Source organism: Falco rusticolus, chromosome 11 (assembly GCF_015220075.1).
Source record: "Falco rusticolus isolate bFalRus1 chromosome 11, bFalRus1.pri, whole genome shotgun sequence".
Taxonomy (NCBI): domain Eukaryota; kingdom Metazoa; phylum Chordata; class Aves; order Falconiformes; family Falconidae; genus Falco; species Falco rusticolus.
The window spans coordinates 31,200,016-31,222,405 of record NC_051197.1 but is presented as its reverse complement, the minus strand read 5'-3'; the positions used below and the strand labels follow the sequence as shown (position 1 = coordinate 31,222,405).

The following is a 22,390-nucleotide window of genomic DNA, read 5'->3' as shown; positions in this document are numbered from 1 at the left end:
CCCACATACTAAAACTCCCTCCATTGTGAATGAACTTCTAATTTGGTACATAGTCCATGTTTTGCTTTGAAATAACAACTGTTCTACAAGAATGGTCCTAAAAGATGGATCTAATGATTTATCTATTCATTTCTGCTCTTTCAGCTGAGTAGCCCTTTTTCTACCCAATGTCACCCCTCCTTGCAGTCAGAACTGGCATGGGGTTTAGATGATAAACCTTAAAAAACCCAAATGCACATGATAACAGATATTTGCTGACTTGGAGCAACTCAAACACACGTAGACACTTTACAAACAGAAATCCAGCGGTAGGTAGGGTAAACAGCAGAGGCTTGGGCAAACAGTGGAGCTTTTACCCAACAACCTAATGTTACATTCTGTAACTCTCTGAGAAGTTTCCTTATTTTTGCAGGACTGTGATAGAAACATTTACCCTCTGCCAGTGCAACGTCTTTAGGCTTTTTGGTGAATGAAGGTCAGTTCTGATTTCTGCCAGGACTTTTAAAAATCAGAGTTTGATGAGACAATGGACCCCCTGACCCCATGCAGTTCTTTTGCCTTGGATGCACCAGAAGAGATGACCTCTCAACAGAACCAGCCCTTTTTTAGGCCAGGTTGATTAGTCTCCTGTTAGAGCATCTTAAATACATCTCTGACCCTGCTGGGAACAACCAAGCCACAGTACCGAAGTACAGCTTTGCTGAAGGGTGATTTTTACTTCCACCTCCCTACTGTGAATTTCTTTGCAATTACATCTGAAGCACGCAGGTTTTCCTTTTGAAAGGAGGCTGAATTATACTGTCAGTTGATTAGGAAATTACTAAAGTTTCCAGACTCAAAACCATGTACAATGTACTTGGTATGCAGCAACTTTAAGTTAATAAGTGCCCTGAAGGCACGGCATAAAGAACAGCATTTCTACTATTGTTCAAAATCCAAAGCAAAGCTTTATCACTTCTTCGATACCAACCCGATAGACAGCTCCATGTAATCTGTTATCTTCAATCCAATTAGCGATTAAAATGTAACAGTGATTTAGATAAGAAATGAGTTACTAATATCAGTAAGTAGCTCTGCCACAGGGGTTAAATGTTTCACGGCACATGTAACACTGACTGATAGGCACAGATCTGCGAGCAAAGGATGGAGAAACTCTCAGCTGCATCACAACCCTCGTTTTAAGACACAGCTTTACCCTTTTAATTGGAAGAAGGTTACCATTCCTAATTCCAGGCAGTATAGCTGCTAACCTAAGCCAAGAGCCAGCAAAAACTTCCCTGGGAACTTAACCGATAGTATTTAGGAACACTAATGCATATATAATTTTGTTTATGTGTAAGTTGTATAGAAAGCTGAGAAATAACACAGTATGGTACTCCTATATGGCACAGCAAAATGCATCTCACACATTTTTTAAGTCCTGCATCTTAGCCGTGCAAAGGACAGGATGCTGAAGGGATGCCAGCACAAGTGCTGTCCGGCTGTGGTGCTGGTCTCAGGATACTGGTGACCTTGCCTATTTTATTTAAATTGGGCATGGTTTTAGGGCTGCTGGAACCACCAATTGGTTTTCGCTGAGCAGTAATTGGGAATCTCACAGATACTGCTTAATCCTGTGTTTATTTGTATTATGATTAAAAAAAAAATAATGAAATTACACTTACTTTGCTCTGGGTTGATGTACTAATCCTGGGATCTCTTTATTAGATTTAAGTCTTACGTTTGAACTGGCACTTTTTTCCTGAAACACACAAAAACCACACAACAGAGATACCATCAGTATTTATTAAGCACACAAAATACAACAGGCATTTGTCATCATGGTGTCACACTGCTGGGTTCAGGCTCTTCTACCTGTACGACCGAATGAGAAAAGCTCATCAGAAATGAAATTATAGAGGCAACACAGTCAATGCAATGACCCCAGGTGGGCAATTTTTAAATGTCATGGGTTCGGTGGCTTGGGGGATTTCCTCTGGGCCACTGGGCAAAATCTGGCCAGGACATACAGTGAACAAATGCCACGCTGGCTAATAACTCTCCAGCGGTCCATGGAAGACAAGGTGTGCAGCTGTGGCTTGGCTTTTCGTAAGAGTCCCATCAATAATAACACCACCAGGCACCTTTAACAGAGCAAGGTAAAGCACTGAAAAGGTAGAGCCCCAGAGTCACCCCAGAGCTGTACATTTGCTCAGAACAGAGGCGAGAAACTTTGGTGAAAACCGTATGCAGGAAAAAGCATACATTAAACGTGCCAGTGAGGAGAGCAGCACCGGCAGGCTTGACCTGCTCAGCCAGAAAATTGGACACAAGGGGCCCAAGGAAGCAAACCAGAATATGTTCGTAGACAAGAACACAACTATGTCCTCTGCAGAGGACCCGAGCCACTAAAAATATCTTTAAAAAGGTATTGGGAGGGAAAAGAGTTTAGTTCAGAGCCAGAAGTTCCAAGGTAATGTCTTGTCCTCATGCCAAAAGCTTCCGTTAAACCAAAGCTTAATGCACACATGCATCTACCGTCTGCAAAAACCTGGAGAAGGATACGGCCCCTTCCAGACCTTCCCAGCACCACACAGTCGGGAAAGCTGCTGGTGCAGATGGGAGAGAGCTGCGTCAAATCCTACAGCTCACCCGCTCCACAAATCCCTCTCAATTTCTTAGGCTTGTCATACCCATGACAATTTAAGAAATGGAAACCCAAGAATTAGTACTTTTGTGGGTAATTTTGGTGGTTTTGTTTTGTATTATTTAGCCGTTGAATGTCTGAATCACACAACATGGTTTTTAAGAGGGCTACTAAATCACTGAATTGAAAAAAAAAAAGAAAAAAAGAGGCTGTCTAACAGTTAATATTTTAATGAATAATTCTACAAGAGTTGTAAACATCAACTGCCTCAGCATATTTAACACTGTTTAATGCATATCTTCTAATCCCCCTAAACAGAAAACGGTGTCTTGCATGAAAATAACAGTGAGAGAAACAAGCCTTTCTTCCAAGCCTTAACAAACGTGTCTGTACATTTGTTACATCCTAACAGCCAGTGCCTGCCAGCAGAACAGAAGACGAAACCACTTGCTTTCAAAGCATCTTCTAATTTTAACCACGTTAACGGGATGACATGCATGTTGTGCGGTGAACACGCATGTACGTAGCCATACAACTCATGTATGAGTTATGTATAACTCACGTGAGTGTCAAGCAAACACATTCAACTGTCAAATAAAATAAAAAGAGAAGGATAGTTCTCATGGGGTGGACACCAAAACCAGAAATCAGCTAAACCCCAACCTCATGCACCAGGTGAACCTTTACCCTCAAATCTGCTCCACCAGTTCACTTGCCACAACGCAGAGTCAGAAACTGGGTATGGTCTGCACTACGCATCTGGGATGGCACATCTGGATGGTCCAGTGGTAGGCATGTTCTGCCCACCCACTGCTTCTATCTCTGCATTCTGTCACCCTGGAGGAACAGACCTTTCCCCACCAAAAAACCCGCTGTGAATCCATTGCCTCAAAAGGGAAGGGCAGCCCTGATTTACAGCTCCTGCACTGGCAGCTGTGATAAATCACGGCAGTGCAACCCCAGCTTTCCACACCTCTGCCTGTGGTTTGGCGTCAGTGCAGCTCTATCAGTAGCTGGAATCAGCATAAATCCCAGCCCAAAGAAACTTCTGTCACTTAGGAACAAATAGAAGACACAAGAAAAATACGCACTGCCTTCTCCCTGTGGGTCCCAGAGTGATAGTTGGAATATTAAGTGACTCACATAGGAAGCGGGAAATAAAATTCCAGTTTACTTGACTTCAAGATCCCAAAGTTTGTTCTTTCCCTCCTATTGCTTCTCACAATTAACACAACTCAGTTACCTCTTACAATTCTTCTATTTAAGCAAAGACTATGTTACCTTCTCCATCTGTTGCTCAGCAGGAACGAACAGAAAAAGAGGAGTTAAGAGAAAAATAAAACCCAACCAGGTCTCAAATTGGTTCGTTGCTTTGTTTATAGCTATTACTTACGGCAGTGATATTTCATTACACTGACCAAAATATTTTTTAGTATTGGTTTTTATCAAAGCCAGTAACTCTTCCAAACACAGATAGAATATTTTTCCCCATCACTTAGAAGAAAAACAGACTCATCAGAAATTAATAGTTTGCATTCTAATATCGAGCTCACAAAAAAACCCCAAATGCTTTAACGCAGTCAGATCGATCTTCCAGGTTGACTTGACTTTGGTTGAAAGGTCACTTCTTGCAGCCTAACCTCATTATCTCCCTTATTTAACCCTCATTTCCTCCCTTATTTAACATTAAATAAGTTACTATGCATCAACAGAACCACAACTACTTTTAGAGTCCTAATCTGTTGCAAATAGAAATTAATATGCAAAAGTTTGTTTTTAATCTAGCTTTGTTTAAGAGGGATTATTTAAAGTAAATGCAGCAAAAGATGCCTCACACCACAAGCTTAAAAGCAAACCCTCAAGGATTCTGTAATTTGGGTAGCGGCATTAGCTAGTCTATAGTAAAGAGGTGAATAGTGGACATTTTACTCCCCGTTATTTTTGAATTAATCATTATCAATGTAAAGCTGTCATCCAATCAAGGTGATTTCATTTGATAGATTTGTTAATTATTGTTAATTCCTCCATAAAGGATGCACCGTGTTCAGAATTTCAGGACATTAACAGATGGCAGTGACTCTGCTGCCAGATGCTATTAACACAGCAACAGCCACTACTGCCGTTATAATTAAATATCTGTCAACATTTCCCTTGACGCTTCCCCTCTTACAAACCCATTTCTAGAGACATGTGAACTTCATTTGAAGTATTTTGCTTTTCTTCGTAAGACTGCCACAGATGGACTCAGGTAAGCTGCTAATAGTCCTTCTTCTCAACTCACTTACCACTCACAACTTACTAGAAAAGGGCTGGGTTTTAAGAGACGCTTCTGTAAGTGCAAACACACTTTATGAAGAGGCTATGCATTATTTTATGCATTTTTAAATTGATTAAATTGGCCAGGAAGAAATCAATTAAAGATGATAGCAGCAATTCTACTACCTAATTGAACGGCTAATTTTCATTAACTTACAGTCACATTTTGGTCTTTAATTATTTTTCCTCCCAAGTTACAATAATTAAAAAAATATACAACCAAATGGGGGAGAACTCCCCACAATTAGTAAAACTGGTGTAAGCGAAAGGGGAGTTCTTGCTTTCAAGGCTGTTTTTTGTTTCATTTGGAAAAGGCTGAAGTACCCAACTTGTAACTGTCTTGGAGCCACTGATGTTGAAGGTGGCATGCTCCCTCTAATTAGTATAATTTTTAAGATGAATTTGTCTCTATAGGTTTGCTACAGAGTAAAATACACTGAAGTTGGTAAGAAACACCAAAGATCCTCCAGATAGTGACCATGTTTTACTCAATAGTGGTAGTTTACAGCTGTTCAAATATTTATAAAATAATATTCCTGATTTATATCAAGACAATACTTTTATTCAAAGAAGCCCACAGAGCCTTTCAAAGTGCTTTCTGGAGCTGTGTGATTCATCACTAAAATCATCTGGGGGAAAAAATTAAGTATTTATTTCCTTTTTATACCATAAACTGCTCTTTAAAATAATTGTATCTGAAAAGAAGAAAACCAAATGCATCAGTTAGAAATGGCATGAAAGAGGAGATGTAAAATTTGAATATACCAGCCCAGCACTTTTTACCTCCCTCAGCTACGAGGACCAGCCTCAGGTAATAATACTATACATGGATTGTCTCGATGCATCAGGGTGAACAAGGAAGAAGTACTGACCTAGGCGATTTTATTCAAGTTTCCTTGCTTATACATAAATGACCTTTTTTTTTTTTTTTTTTTTGTATTGGCTTTTGGCAGGAAGAGACCTCTTCTTTCTCTAGCTACCTGGCAACAAAACCACCTGAAAATGTTATTCAGGGTAACTTTGTAACGAAGGGGCAAATCAAGCATCGCAAAATCTCCGATACTGGTCAAAGAACATTATTCTTGGATGCAATTTCATCAGAGGAATCACATTATCCCTGCCATAATGTGTGTACGTGTCTATGTTGTGCGGTCCAACAGGGGGTCTTGGGCACACTGGGTGATGAGGTGGGGCACTGTATGGATCACGTACATTGGACCGTGCTAATGCAGGGAGTCCATTCCCCTCCTCCTCCAGGGATCCTATGCATGGCATGAGGGATGATGAAAATCAGGGACCCATCTGAAGACAGAGGTGGGTGCCTGCGTGGGCTGAAGTTTGGAAACCAGGCTGGAGAAGGGGCTCGGTTTGCACCCAGCGAGCACCGAACAGCATGCTCCAGATGCACACTGGCTCCAACATATATATAACGCCAGGGCTCAGTAATGAATTTAACCTTCATGGCACACACGCAAAGAGAGACAAAGAAATAGATGTCATGCTGAGAAGACGCCTGAGAAAGACATTAACATCAGAGGCATCAGAAAAACCTTCTACCTTTCCAAAATAATTCTTTCTTAAAAGCAATCTTCTGCCAGCAATGGTTAGAACAGCCAATATTGGAACGAACTCCCCAATCTCTCCAGTACACCTCCCAGGTGGCTGCAGTCACGGAGGCTCCTGGAAACACAACTGTGACACCAGTCAGCGCGTGCTGGCACCTCTCCACTATTGACTCCCGTCTTGCCCCAGGCTCCTAGAAAACATTGCTTGCAGCCTACGGCTGGAGCTCGGGTTTAAGGAGCACCCTGTACCCGAGGCACCCAAGGCAACAGCAGTGTCCAGCCTGTCCGTCTGACCAAGCGCTGCTGTCCTGCCTCCTGGAGCACCTTGGTCTTCAGAATGAGGACTTCAAAACATGGTTACTGTTTGTGGATTTGAATGAAGCTTGAGGTTGTGTTTCATAATAAAATCTTAATCTTATATGGTATATTTTAATAAACATTATTACTGCATCAGGCCAAAATATCCTCAACTAAGCATGAAGGATTTTCCCATGATTCCATAAATATCTCCATCCCTGGAGATGTCTAATAGCTGTCTGGACTCAGCCCTGGACAGCCAGCTCTAGGTGGCCCTGCTTGAGCAAGGGAGTTGTACCAGATGACATCCAGAGCTTCCTTCCACCCTCAACCATTCTGTGATCCTGTGATAAAGCACCCCTCTTAATAAATTGGACACTGGAAAAAAAAAAAAAAAAGTTGAGTAGGTTTCTTAAATTTTATCCCCAAGTAACAGTGGGAGAGATGGAAGCCTGAAGAGTTCAGACCCAAATTGTGGCCATTCAGGCATGCTAAGGGAAGGCAGAAGCAGACACACTGACTGGCATTTATGTTGGGAAAAAAAAAAAAAAATCAGATTCCGCAAACACAGCCAACATCATGCAGTGAGTCTGCACTGGCGCTGGGAGTATAACCCAGATTTGGCAGAAAAATCCTGTGCTTTCATCAGAGGTCCACGCTTTTCTCAGATTTGCTCCAGATGGCAGGCCTCATCCTGCAACAAGATGCTTAACAGAGCCCTTCCTTCCCAGCTATTACCAGGAAATTTTGCTGTGGCAACTCCAGCTCCTGATATGCAATATAGAAGAGCAGGATTCAGAAAACACACACACACAAATATTAAAAATTACTCAAAATGGGATAAAAACAGGTAAAAAAAAAAAAAAAAAAAAAGAGAAAGGTGCAAATCCTGAGCAGCTTTCTACAGCCCACCAGAAAGGCATCCATATGCTGCAATGTGAGAAATTAGATAATGCTGCTTTTAGTGTTTATTTACCAGTCATACATATATGCATGTATACACCTATGCATCTTGCTCAGCAAGACCTGGCTTAAAGTCAACAAATCTTTCAATTGAGTGCGAGGTGGCTTTCAGCCAGGCCTTCAAAACACAAAGGAGAAATGCTTGTTGTGTCTGCACAAAATAAATATAACCTACGCGGCGATCGGATAATCCACTCAGGAAGCCAACACAGAAATTCAGGGCAACTGCAAATGAGAAGAATGAAATGACACTACAAAACAGCACGGATTACAAGGAAACTGGGTGCGTTTGGAGACCAAGAGAAAAAGAAAATGGGTACTAGCTGGGAACACGGTACAAACTCTGAGAGTGGTTTACGTGGAGCCCAATTTACTCTTCCAAGGGACGAAGCAACTCAACTCCTTGCAGAGCATGGCACTGGCTGGAGGCAGGGCAACAAACCTGCTCTCTCTGCAGGTTTGGTCCTATTTCAGTTCTTGCCCCACTGGCTCTTAAATATTGAGTTCCCGCTCCCAGGACATCTAATCTGAGGTTACTTGCTTTCTGTTCAGGTTGTCACCTGCCCTTCTTCCCCCCCCTGCCCCTTGGATCAGTTATTTGCTTATTTGGCTGAAACTGGTGCAGTGACTAATTTGTAGTTGCTTTTTAAAATGCCTTTAGGATGTTAAAACTGACGCAGGGGTGTGGAGATCATTAGAAGAACATCTAACATGGCTGTTACACCCAACTCAAGCTGCAGGATCTCAAAAGAATCTGGAAAATTCAACCAGAGGTGTAAAGTTTGTGTATGGGGGGGGACACACATGACACAGGGTGGGGGAAAAAGGGAAAAGGAAGGAAGCACATCCCTCTGGAGAGAGTCGCAGGACTTCTGCAGTATCTAAATATAGTTCACTCTCAGCCAAAGTTACTGGTCTTTGAGCTTTGACAAAGAACATCATTACAGAGCAGGGAGAATAAATGATGGGCATCTCCCTCCACTAAAGGGTTTTCAAAGGGCATCAATATTTACTAAATCTATTAGCTACAAATTTAAAAATGTCCCCATCAGCTTTTCAACTCCTTCTCCCTCCCAGTCAATATTGCACAGTCTGGACTAATTGGTTACAGTACTTCCAATTAATTCTGTTGAATAACCAAATACCAGGAAGGCTGTAGATAAACTATAATGTAGACATGGAGCAGCTGGCATGAAGACAGGAAATTAAGGCAGGTAAACAGATGAAATCACCAGTGAGGGGCGTAAATGATAAATAAGTATGCCCAAATAAACCCTCCGGGGCAACTCTTACGTGCACCTTGCCACCCTGTTCCCCTGCACAGCTCTGCAGTTTTATCACCCTGCACATCTGAATCCTCTCGATATGGCTTGTGACACCAAGGTCCATAAAAATAAAAATCTGTGCTTCTATCTGAAAGTTCCTTTCTGTAGATAGACTGATAAACGTCGAGGTGTCCCCTACAGAAAATGAGGGGTGTGATCACTAGAAAAACACTCCTGTTAGGAAATACGAGCTTTACACTGCCCTAAACATCAGGGTTTTATGGTTCCTTCACCCTCTGTGGTACTCCAAAAGGTCAGCCAGGGTGAGAAAATGAATGTTACAGACATAAATAAAGTCAAACCCCCTGTACCCATAGCGCTGCACAAAGTTTCATTTCAAACAGGAAATTATCTTGCTCCTTCAGCAGAAGTCTTCCTCACCCATGTAATAAACCACTGGGTTTCACAGAGAACAGGAACAAGAGCAGGAAGCAGAGGAAGGGACACGGCTGCAGGATTTCCAGTGGGAAGCGACTTGCAAAATGAAACTGAGGAACATCCATCCCCTCTACGAACAACTTTGCAAGAGGCTGCAAACTGTCCTTCACAGTTATATACACTAGAAATTAAGGTGACAAGGGATTGCTTTAGAGAATACTTTCTGACATCAAAAGATATCCAGAAATACTGCAAATAAAATGCCATAGACAGAAAGAAGACCTGCTCTCCAACTCTCATTAATATACCAGATCATTAATGGCTTTGGTACATCAGAAGGGTTGAAAATTTTATCTAACAAATAAAAAATAGATGGATAAAAGTAAAAAACTGCATTATTGACAACTTACAGGACTAGACTGCCTCCTGAGGAAGCTGCAGAGGCTTTAGGGCACTTGGTAACAAAAAGCAGAACTAACCTTGCTCACTGACAGGTAGGTCACTCATCTGGATTGTACAGTCACCCTGGATAACAAAACCTAGCTCAAAAATTAACTTTCTACTTATTAAGCCTGTGTCATCAATTATTCTCTCTCAATCAGCAAGCTTTTACCAAAAATACAGTTATTTATAGTAAATGTATATTACTCATGCTCTCAGTTCTTCCTGCGTGTCTCCTGAAGGCAGTTTTCCACCAAGTATAATGACATGGGAAGAGCTGGCATTAAGCACGGAACAACAAGTATTGTGTGAAGTCTGTACAACATTTAGAGCCAGGAATAAATGGTGTGGACAGTCTTGAGAGTAACCCGGTGTACTGCGCAGCCTGTCTGCAGCAGGGCATGCATCCATTAGTATCTGCTTCAAGAAGGCACTTTGTTAGAATGGCAAGCAGCTTGTCACTACTACAGTCTTTGCACAGCTTTTTATTGGGATGGTTTTGAAGCTTTATGCCCTTGAAACAAATACGGGAGAACGTATCTAGAGAATGAGATGTGCTCTGTTTTGTGGCTTTTTAAACAGCTGGGCCTACAATTTCGGCAGTTGTCGTGACTTCTAAAGCTGGTTTTCTAAAAGCAAACCCAAACAATTTCAGGCTGGTTTTGGAACATGCTCTACGCCCACCCTTTGTCAAATCAGTTCCCCGAGAGATGCCTCCACACCAGGCACATGCAAGTGAAGCCTCCTGAGATCTCCCTGTGCTGTCAAAACCAACCAAGACTGATGACCTCCCATGTGCACATATGCTACCTCGCTGCCTTAACGTTAACTTTTGGGTTATGTTTTAGGCTGGGCTCATTGAAAAGATGGTGACCATCAAACAGCCACTTTGAGGAAGCGTTAAAAATAACATTTGGTTCCCTCCACCTCCAAACAGCAGCATTTTGATGGTGTCTCCTCTTGTAGTCTGCAGTTACACTACTCACTGGCTTTTATCTGCAGGTTTGAGCAGATTATGACTTATTTCTTACTACATCCAAGCTGTTCTATAAAGTGCACTGAGATCCTCCTAGATGTTAGGACAACAAGTGTCCCCTGATTACCCAGCCTTAATGGGGAATTCTGCAGGATACATGTAAGTGACTTTTCCCCCTCTTGTTCAAACCTGAGATTTACAAAGGATGGAACAGCAAGGGAAAGCAGTGAAAGAAAAAGGCCTTCTAGGTTTGCTGCTTACAACTGAGAAGAGGAAAACCAGAACTAATTAGAAGATACGGTGCAAGTGAAAAGACACCATTAAGCCAAATGTAAACAGAATAAAATGGTAGCCAGAAATTTTGATCGAGATAACCCTGAGAAGTGACATGACAGAAAACGGAGTAGCGCTATCCATCAATATAAAAGTATTTGCAAGAGGAAGCTTTTGGGCATTCACAGCCCATAGAAATAAGTCTCAGGCATAAAGCAACTGCATAAACACAACTTTATCTCCACGCGTCCCGCTAACACGCAGGCATTCTCACACCCATTATTCCCACCATGTGCTTCCAGTTGCCACAGGCTGACATCATGGGAAACACCTTCGGACATGAGGAACACCACACGCGGCACGCTCACACAGATGGACGCTGGTGGCTAACTGCATTTCCCACTTGCAGAGCTGTGTGGCTGATGAAGGGAAAAAAGACCATACTAGTGCTTGTTCCAAACCAGCAAGAATTCCCTACAATAACCTCTCATTCCCCAGCACCATCCAAGCCTCAAATTTTTAGATTTTTGGTAGACTGCAATTATGTAAATGCCATTGCTGGAACATATTTTCAGTGTCTGTATTTTGCTCCTCTCAACGTCTGTTTTATCTGCATTAATTCTCATATTTGCACAAGGCATAAGATTTAAGACCCGAGAGAATGAAGTTATATTTTTTGCTACATGGCAAATTTCAGTGAGCGTAGGTAAAATGTACATTTTAAAGGACATAATAGTTTGAATATTATTAAATGTGACATATGTACTATGACACACGCGAGAGGTATTGTGGCTGCAGGAAGAGCCTGAAATCTGATTTATGTATTTTGTACCATCTTTTCATTGTTTTAGTTAGCCGTTATTTTTGAACAGTAGAAAGAATTACTATTATTTCACAAAGAATAAGTAGCCTGCTCACTTACTGAGTTTCCAGTCCTCAGATGTATAAGCATGGATTTTGCCTGGATTTTCCAAATAAACCTATCTGAGAGTAATACTGAGAATAGATATAATATACATCAGAATGAAAGACAATCATGAACCAGTAAAAAATTTCATAAGCTGTTTAAATCTGTAATGGAGGCTGGGTTTTTAAGTGTTTCTCCCCTCTGTGTTTCCTCGGGAAAAGAGCAGATAAATCAGCATGTCTCCTCCGCGTTAGCAAAAAAAAAAAAAAGACACCAATAAGTAAATATATTCCATCAAGGATGTATAGAAATAGCTTTGATACTTAAGATGCTGCAGATTAGAGGAAGATAACCAAGCCAACACTGGGTGAAGAACTAGCTTAAAATCCAGTTACTGTCCTGGAAATACTCATGTCCAACGTTTAAGACGTCCAATATTTTAAATCCCAAAATGACTGTATGCCTGATACGGTCTTTACCGTCCACTCTGATTTTAATGCGTCCATAATCTCACCTTCTGCATCACCTCTTCCCAAAACCACCCCTTGTAAGTGGCTGGGGACATGAAAAAGCCTCAAAATGTGCTCTGCCCTCCTTTTCCTGAAAGCAGCCAGCCTCTTCGCCAGGGAAGTGTCGATGCCAGCCAAGCGCGGCTGCTGTGCACCGGTCCCAGCAGTGGCATAGCCGTGAGACAGGCCAGCGCTGGGATATGGTGTCTGCTTGCTCGGGAAGGGCTGGCCTTGGGAAAAGGAGGTCTTTTACACCATGCAAGATCAGGCTGGCCAGGGACAGATCCTTCACTCACCCACAAAATTTCAATGGTTTCTTAATCAGAATGCAAAATAGCATTGTGAAACTCTACAACATTAGTCTCTTGAAAGCTTCACATGGTATCAACCACCACGAAAGGAAGATATTTCGAGGTATCACCTAATTGCATCACCTGAGGACATGTACCCAAACCACTTCAACAGATTTCTGCCTAACCTGTTCTCCAAACTCTTATCCTGCAGGTTTTCTCAACAGCCTGTCTTTCAGCTTGCCACCTCCCTACAAGTTCAAACGTTTATCCTACTAACATTTAAATCCTTGCCTGATGTCTTCTTGTACCCCCCAGTGGTCACAGAGAAAAACCGATTGTCATTGCTTAAAAAAAAAAAAAAAAAGCAACCTTTTATATATCAAGTGACTTGCATTTCCTTCTGTATTTTTAGGCTAAACAAATCAATTCCTTCCATCTTCCATTACAGCTTACATTTGCTAAACCTCCTATTCTTGTCACTCCCCTCTGGGCTCTTTCCCATCTGCCTATATCTTTCCTACAGAGCACATTTCCAATTTCGGTCACAGTATTTAAAGCTTCACTGAAGTCAGGATGTATCACATGTATTGCCATATTTAAGGGCAAGAGAAGCTCCCATTTTTAATGCGGTATCTCAAAACAGCGGGGTTAACCTACCGTATTCAGAGATGGCATTTCTCTGCCTGCAGCAGCCCTGAGACTCATAAACAAATGGATGGAAGGTGCATGTGGCTCTACCAACGATTTTTACTGTTGAGGTTTTCCTAAAAAAGGAAAGCACATTTATTTTGAAATGCAGGTCAGATCCCGTATTTGGGGATGAGAGAGACCAACTCCTTCAAAAAGAGGCAGCTCTTGTTCAAATCTCTCCAACTTCTGTGAGCCCTCTATATCTACTCATTTTGTTACTATAAATCATGGTTTGCTGAAATAGCATTGAAGTTTTATTACCACATATACAGGGGACATCTGTAAACTGTGCAGTCATTCTTCAAAAAAAATGAGGTAAATAAATGCTGAAGGAGAAATAAGCTGAGCTTGACTTCTCTAACGGGTATGTAAAATTTGCGGTACAAGCCAAAAAGCTGGTGGGGATGATCTGTCTTCCTGCCTCAGACCTTGGATTATTTAACAAAACAATTATTTGGTGCTAGCAGAATTATCAGAAGTAAAATATCTGCATGTTCCATGACCCACAGTCCAACAGGTCTTCCTAAAATTAACAAGTCACATGCAACAAGCAAAACTGGCGTTTTTAAATAATTTCAATGTTGCTATTTCTAGTCAAAACTACCTTTCAAGTCTACAGGTTGATTTCCAGCCATTTGCAGATGCCAAGTTTTAACACACGCTCCATTTTCTTTTCAAGTCAGGTGAGCGCAGCGATAGTACCTTTTAAATTTAATAGGGTTGTCCCATCACATAAATGTTTAGAAAATTATGGACTGCCATGTTACTACCAAGTGGTGCAGCTTTTTGTCTGAATCAGAAGTATACTCTGATGCATGCTCATAGGCACGGTATTTACAACGAGGGGAAAACTACAGTTTAGTATAAAATAATGCCTCGTTTTTCACTGCAGTCTTGTAGTATTAGCATTCAATTACTTCCCTACACTTAATTAACTCCTTGTTGAATCTTAATGTGATAATGAGGACTTTAATTCAAACCATATACCACATCAATGGTGTGATCCTAACAGCAAAAATAGATTTTATTAAAGTCACTGAAGCCCCATAATCCCTCTGCCTTTTTATAACACTATGAGCCCTATAAAAGCACAGCAGCTGCAACAGGCCAAGAATCTTCCCTGATTGCCACTAAGAACATTAACAAGTAAATCTATTTTGAAATCAAAATCAGTAAGCTGTGATTAATATTTCTCACTTGTTCATCTCTCTGGCAAAATGAAGAGCTGCAGAGCCATGCTGATCAGGGCTCTCTGCAGATCCTATAGCTATGTTCAACCAAAGACCACGTTAGGTCATTTATTCTGTCAAAATGCTCAACTTTTGACCAACCCATAGCAGAGACCCATGACACGTATTCCTTCCTTAGCCCTCCTCTGGCCTACACTTTGTAAACTGTTTAAAACAGACTAGAGACCTAGCAAGACCTAGAACATCAAGACCTAGCAAGGAGCACATTTGGCTTTCAAGCAGGCTTATCAACTCTATCAGGAACACCAACAAATAGATCATATAACTTTTACAAAAGAGAACTGGAGACGCTGTGCTTAGTGCTTAGCAGCCAAATCCGACAACTCCTACACAAAGCTTCTCAAGCTGAAGGACTGCAAAACCAGTTTTGAAACAGGGTCATGGACTGTGGGTCAGGATCACTTCTTCCCCTCCCAGTGAAATGGAGAACTGCTCTCATTCACTGACTCTCCGTGAAAAGTACAGCCTCCCATGTCACAGAGGCTATGGGATGTGATGGAGCATGTCCCTAAAGAATCATGTGCTTAAATTCATCATTAACAGTTTTCCCCACGTAAACTTCAACCTAGGCACACTTCGCTCCTGGTTCTGCAAAGCACTTACGGGCCCGTTTCATCTCACGGAGGTGCCTAAGTCTCCCTTACGGGCCCGTTTCATCTCACGGAGGTGCCTAAATCCCCCCTGGGTCAGTGGTGCATACGTCCAGAACACTGCTCTCCTGAATCACAGTCTGCACGACTCTTCCACAGCAGAAGACCACATGTGCTGAAGACTAATTTTGCAGCTATTAAACGTCACAACGATAACGAATGACTTTATGCTGGAAGGACTCTTTGTAATACTGCTATGTACGTTTAAAACAGCTGGGTAAGCCATGCAGGGAAGGCAAGCCAAAGGGAGCACAGGCGACCAGCCAGCCACAGGAACAGCATGGGGGCCAACTCAAGAAGCCTATGCCACGTAGAGGCAGAACTGACAAAAAAAAAAGCCTCCACCAGAGAAAGGAAGGGCAAACAGCAGATGGAGGACCACAAGATGGGGACACATGATGTTTAAACTTCACTCAAACCAACAGCAATTGAGTGTAATGAGAAGGAAATATGCTCCTCTCAGCCAAGACTCCTCTACTCATTCCTTCCAAATGGAACACAGGCGGTCACACATCGCCCTAAACTTGCAGCTATAAATAAGCGGGTAGTAACACTGCACTGTCCTATTAATGTTCGAGGGCCATTAAAGCCTTTCTGTTACTATGTATAGGGCTTGCTCCTTTGCCTCAGCAAACGTGATGGCCTCGCTGCGCACTGCTTACTGGTGTACTTGCCTCAAACCTGTGAGCTCTGGTGCCCGTGGTCTCTCTTCTCCAGCATATCTATGGACTTTCCTGCTGCTCACCATGCCAGGTGAGCTATCTGTGATTACACTGACCTCATGCTGAGGTGGTGCATGGCTATTTCCCCTGTCCGCTCCCTTCTGAAAGGGCATGTTAAGGAACTCGCTAACCGTCCAGTGGGTGCAGAGAACCCTCAGGACGTTGTCACGGCTCATCTGGGAAGACAAACACTTAGATTATTAGGTGGTCTCCTTCTAATCCTCAAATTCAAAGTTTAGTTTAAGCCCCAAATTCCTGAAGCTTAAAATCACTTTCAATTAACATTAGGCACACTGCTGCCAGGTCTCCCAGATCCCCCAAGGGACCCAGCAGAGCTGCGCAGCCAATTCCACGGACAGTCAGCACATGCACCCCCCTCCACCGATCAGAAATTCTGGTCAACATTAATAACACAATAGACGTTCAGAGAATATTTTTCAATATTGAAAGGTATTTATTTACTTTTTGGTAGGTCCCTCTCTTGTCAAGAGTGCAGTTTCACAGTCATTTTACGGCCATTTGGCTGAGATCTGCCACAAAACAGTCCCAGCCGCGCACTTCTGGGATGCTCCTTCTGCAGGACCAGAGCTTGTCTGGCCCTGGGAGGACCTATTAACTCACTGATCTGTCTGGACACAAAACTTTAAGTCTTTTTCCCAGGGTTCATTCACACCAGCTGACTCAAATGGCTGTTGCAGCCCACCGAGTGACAAAGCCAAAGCACCAGGTAGATGGCATGGTCGGGGAAAATCCCTCCCCGCTTTTTGGTTTCCACTGCAAATCTCACCTCTTTGGAAAGCTGCACACTGTTAGCTGTTCTCCTCTGTTCCCACTCTCACCTCGTCAACCTTTATTTACTTATGTATGAATGCCACTGTGAGCAGAACAAAGATGTCTCTATTGTAGCTGATTGATGGCTTCGCAACCACAAGATCGTCTTCTCCCTCCCCCTCCTCCTACCCATGAGGTACCTTTGCAAAGACTGTAAACTATGCAACTTGCGTCTTTGTGTGATTATAAATAGCACCCGTTGACACGGCTGAAAAGAAGGTTCCAGAGGAGAAACCATAGATCAGGAGTAAGTCCTACATCCCAAACGTACAATAAGCTGGACTTCCCAAATGAATTATGAAAGTAAATTTCACAGTGTAATTATCTTGCTGAAAGACAAAAGGGTCTTTCAGATGTTTTGTTTAAAATTATTTAACATCCAAGTATTGATTAAAACATTTTAGATCGACTATTTATCACAAACCCCAGAATACAGTGAATAATTTCAAGACAAGAAAAATAATATAATAACAAGTAACATAATTTAATTCTACACGCTGTACTCTGCCTCTTGTTATATTTGGTCTAAGCTATCAGCCTACTGTAAAAGCTGGCCAAGAATTCTTCGAGCCCTGCCAGAGCTAGAAATACTGGCCAGAAATATTTGTCATATCACAGCTCAGTTTCCAAAAAGTAAGATGTGGGACTTCCACAGCCAGGAAAATACAAGGTGCAAAGGACAATAAAAAATGGACTTATTTGGAATGCATCAGATCAAATGAATCCAAGTGCTCTTAATCCTGTAGGACTGCAGCATGACAAATACACTTCATTTAGATACCCAGTCCCCGTGAGTCAAATCAGTCTGGAAGATTCAGCTACACAACTGCTGGATGTTATTCAATTAGCATTAGGCAACGATTTCCAGTCCTCGGCAGCCCAGGCAGCCTTCTCCTTTAGAAAGCCAGACAGTTTTACCTTGGATTAAATTTATTGATTTTTCCACTGTGTATAAATAACAGTGTCGTCAGGCAATTTCAGATGAGTTCACCGACCACAGTATTAATGGATTTTGCTAATTTTTTCAAGCACTCACAAAATACAAAACAATAGTGTCTTATAATTCGGTGTAACCGCAGAGGCAGCTTCTGCAATACGTATATCTCCAAGAAAAACGTGTTGACACAGACATGCCCTTAGAAAGTTTGGGCTTTGTATTTACTTACTGTAGGGTACACTACCTTCAGCCACAGCCAGCCCTACTCATTTCAGTGAGCCTACCTGTTGCAGTTAAGGCCTGCTCCCAGGAGAAGGGTACCAGGAGGAACGATTACCTCTCAAAGAAACCATACCTCTCTGCTGTTCTATTCAGGACTCAGACCTCCGCTGAGTCTAGTCAAGGTAAGATCCGGTGTACAAATTCCTAACAAATTAGGAAATTAGGAAGAAAATTAGGAACAAACCCTAACTCTTCATCCTGTGATCAGTCACAGGTGTGCAGATGCCCAGTCTCAGGATAGCTGCTGTAAGAGCATGTTTTCCACCCACCTTACTTTCAAGCAGCAGCAATGCTCACGTATCAAAAGAGTGTATTTATCAATTTACAGTGAAAACATGCCCTGAAAACTGTCTCTGATTGGCATCAGGAAAGTTCTTCAGGTGAGTTAGAATGTAAATATGTTGGAGGTACTGATTCTGAAAGAAATATAAAGCAGGATTTTTCTATTATTTTAAAGGAGAACATGAGGAGACCCGTTTTCACACTCATTTTGATGTCACACAGTGATAAAGTTCACTGCTGACACATCTCAGCTAACTGATCAGACTGACTGAATCTGAGCTTTGACTAATACCAGAGGCACTCGATGCTCTTCATTCAGCAGCAATAAAACTTGTTCCCCAAATTCACCCTTTGGCTTTCAGTTATGCTTCACAAGCTAAGCTTGTATTTGAAGGCAAGTACCCATTCTGTAGTATTATTATTTTTAGGGAAAACCTTTACACGGGAAAAATATTGTAAACTAACAGTACTTGAAACTTGTATTAAAAAAAAAATATCTCGTCTTTTGTAAATACCGTATTTCAGTTATATTGGTTGCCATGAACATGTGAGACGCCTTGATTTTTGCACAGCTTTTGTCACCATCTCTCTGAGCATTTTCACAAACAAGTTAAGAAACCCAAGTCTGTTTGTCTAGACCTACCAGGTGAAAGTACTCCAGGGGAAGTGCAAAGCTGCTGGGGAGCCATACAGAAGGTGGCTTCCAAGGGCACATTGCTAAATTGGAGGAACAGCTCAGGTAGGATTTTGTCGGTATCTGTCCTGGAGCTGGATTTACTTTAGGAACTGGGATGATGAATAATAATGACCTAGAGACTACAACTGCTTTCCAAAACCACAGAGAGCATCAAGCCAGGAAAAATTCTGCTTTGCAGGATTCAAAGTTATCCTGACAACTTGGAGAGATGTACTGAAAACGACAGGAGATGATTCAAAGAGGGCCCAAGTGCCAGGTATTACACCTAGGCAGGAATAACCAACTGGATATACACAACATGGAAACACCAGTTTACAAAGCAATTCTGGTAAACAGGTTCTAGAAGCTTGCTGGACATGAGCCATCAATATCGTGCTCTTACAAAGATGACAAGCATCATACTGATGTAGGTAAAAAGTATAACAGGCTGCAGAATATGTGACCTTTAGCTACATGGACCAAGAAGGTCTCAGAGAAGCACAAGAACTAGAGCTCCACAAAGCATGACCATTGAGAAAACACTTCATGAACTAGAGCTGCTCAATTTAAAAGAGACAGAAGTGAGACATGGTAAAATTCTGTTCTCTGTACCTACGACTCCAGCAACCATGATGACAAACTGACTATTAACTTACAAGTTTGAATGGCAGTGCTGTTAACTATTTCACCACCCAACATTTGGATGGTGGTTTTCAACTGAAGTCCTTGTTTTGTAATCACAATATGCTTTGCCATTCCTGACAGCTATTGATCCTATTGCTAGCCCACTCCCATGACTGTTCCTGACAACTTCTTTATTCACGTAAGGCAATGAGCTTGAAGCAAGAGCAGAATAATTATTTGGTATCTCCTATCCCAGTGTTAAGTTCCTCTAAACTCAATTAGTCACGAAGAACCTCTGGCAGCACAATTTGCCAGCAAGATACACCAAAGTAATAAGCGATTTCACATTCTGCTTTTGAAGACAAGTTATTAAATTCACATACTGTACTACTTTAATCAAGAATAGTTAATTAAGCTGTTCCCTTGATATGAATTTTTATCGTTCTGCACCAGCCATACATCACATTTATAGGACTCAGACTGTGGCCACGATGCATGTTTGTGATCTGTCTTTCCAAATTAATCTGTCACCATTTGTAAACTTAAAGTGGATTCAGTACATTTTGTCTTGCCAGAAACTGTGCCAACTTTGGGGACACCAAGGACTGGAGTGTGAGTGATGCTGGAGCACCACTTTGCAAAATGGTTTCAGTGGAAAGCTGAATTACCAGTCCCTCCGTGGTTCATCATGCAACGTGACACAAAAGACTTTGTTATTATTTTAGTGCTTTGTGTTTGCATCACTCTTATTTCCTTAAGTGAACTCAGCTTCATGCTCTATGCCACTGTCATAAAATCAATTTAATAACTTACATTCGCATAGTAATCATCAGCACACATAATGCAGGAGACATATGTATAAGGCCATAAAACTATGGAGATCTGTAGTGTCAGATTATTAAAAACATTAACATATGATAGGAATCTAAGTCTAAATTTATTACAAGCAAAAATCCCCAACGATTTTCTATTACATTACCTGAGCTCAAGGACAGGCTAACGCAATGCTTTCCCAGGAAAAAACCTTCAGACACGGCAGTCACAGGAACTAGATTTGAATCTCTTCTGTTTTAAAGCACTCATAGAAGTATGATACAAAAAAAATAAATTACATCACTGTTTAGCTATGTGACTTAATCGTAAGAAAAGAGCTTTATAAAGTAAAAAAGTGAACAACATGAAAACTTGGCCAAGTTTTGTAAACCGGTGCAGGGATCCTTCACTGTGAATGCTCTGATATTATGCTGTGAGATTCTGCTAAAATTCACCCCTGGGAAAATAAGGAGCACAGAAGACAGAGGTGGAGAGAAGACGTGTCATCTCATCTAGCCTTCTGTGAATGTATACCATCGACTCACATCAAGCTGCCTATATACCCATTTGACCATTTTTATTTAGATTTTCTAAAAGGTGAACCAATAAAGTTGACATGAGGGTGTGAAAATAGCCAATTCACAATTTTACAGACAATTTTAAGGAAATACAACCAAAGGAGGTATTTTAACATGGGACTGCTGGATCCCCATCTCTATCAAGACTCCACTCAGCTGGCCCTGGAAAAGCCCCCCTCTATGGAGGCAAAAGGAGAAGCATGTAAGGGCACTTAGTTAGGTCACTTATTTTTAAAATGAAGATAGGAAAATAATCTATGGGGTGTTTTATTTAAGTGAGAAATCAAGTACAGCCAGAAGAACAGCTTCCAAAACACAACCAAGCCCACAAGGAATACATGCAAGTCCACTCGAAGAGCCTTTGAATCGGCAGGTAGCACTTGGCCCTTTTATGTGTTTTTCCCATTTAACAGTTAGATTTGTTTAGATAAACTCATAAATATCATTATTTACATAGCAAGATGGAACGGTATATATAGGGATTTTAAGTAGAGGAAAATTCTTTCATGCTAATCATAAAACGAAAGCATGCCAAACTTTAACTAAAGAAACATGTTCTAACACCGAAAAACTTTTATAATTAATCCTTGCCTTAGATCATCTCAGAAAGAGTTATGACTCTAATTAACATCAGTTGAGAAATTGCTCATGTTTCTGAAATCACTGAAACTAGACACTGGGTAAGAGACAATCTGTATCCTTTCTATCCCATGACCAATTTATGGCTAAGCCCTGACTCACCGCATTAAGTCCGAAAATATTTCTCAGCATTAGCGACAGCTCATTGCAGGCACAGGCGAAACAACAGACTCCGTCATGGGGGCGGGGGGAAATCCCCTCCAAACTTCACCTCTTTACAGCAGAGGTGAAGACAATGCATTGCTGTAATTTTTTTTTATTTTTTAAATTTTTTTTTTTGGGGGGGATCTTTTTTAAAAGAGCATTGGGGCTATTCTTAGAGGAGTTCCATGGTGTGCAGGCTGCAGCTAGCAAAGGCTTGGCTGGCAGCCAGCTCCATCCGGGTTCGTTTCAAGGCTGAGCGATGCCTTTAGCTTGGTAAAAAGATTTCTGCTTGCTTTTATTCAGAAAAAAAAAAAAAAAAAAAAAAGGATGCAGAAAACTCAATCCACTTCCCGCTAAGAACAAGCTGTACTTCGGAAAGGCATGCTACCATCTCCTTGCATCT

At 41.6% G+C, this 22,390-nt stretch overlaps 1 protein-coding gene across 2 annotated transcripts in view; it reads right to left on the bottom strand.

The window, feature by feature from the left end:
• C11H1orf21 (chromosome 11 C1orf21 homolog) overlaps positions 1-22,390 on the bottom strand; it is a 124,954-nt gene that overhangs the window by 13,238 nt on the left and 89,326 nt on the right. For both annotated transcript variants that reach the window (XM_037404513.1, XM_037404514.1), the window contains exon 4: positions 1,665-1,741. In XM_037404513.1, the coding sequence (XP_037260410.1) occupies positions 1,665-1,741 (77 nt within the window). The remainder of the gene's footprint in view (positions 1-1,664; positions 1,742-22,390) is intronic.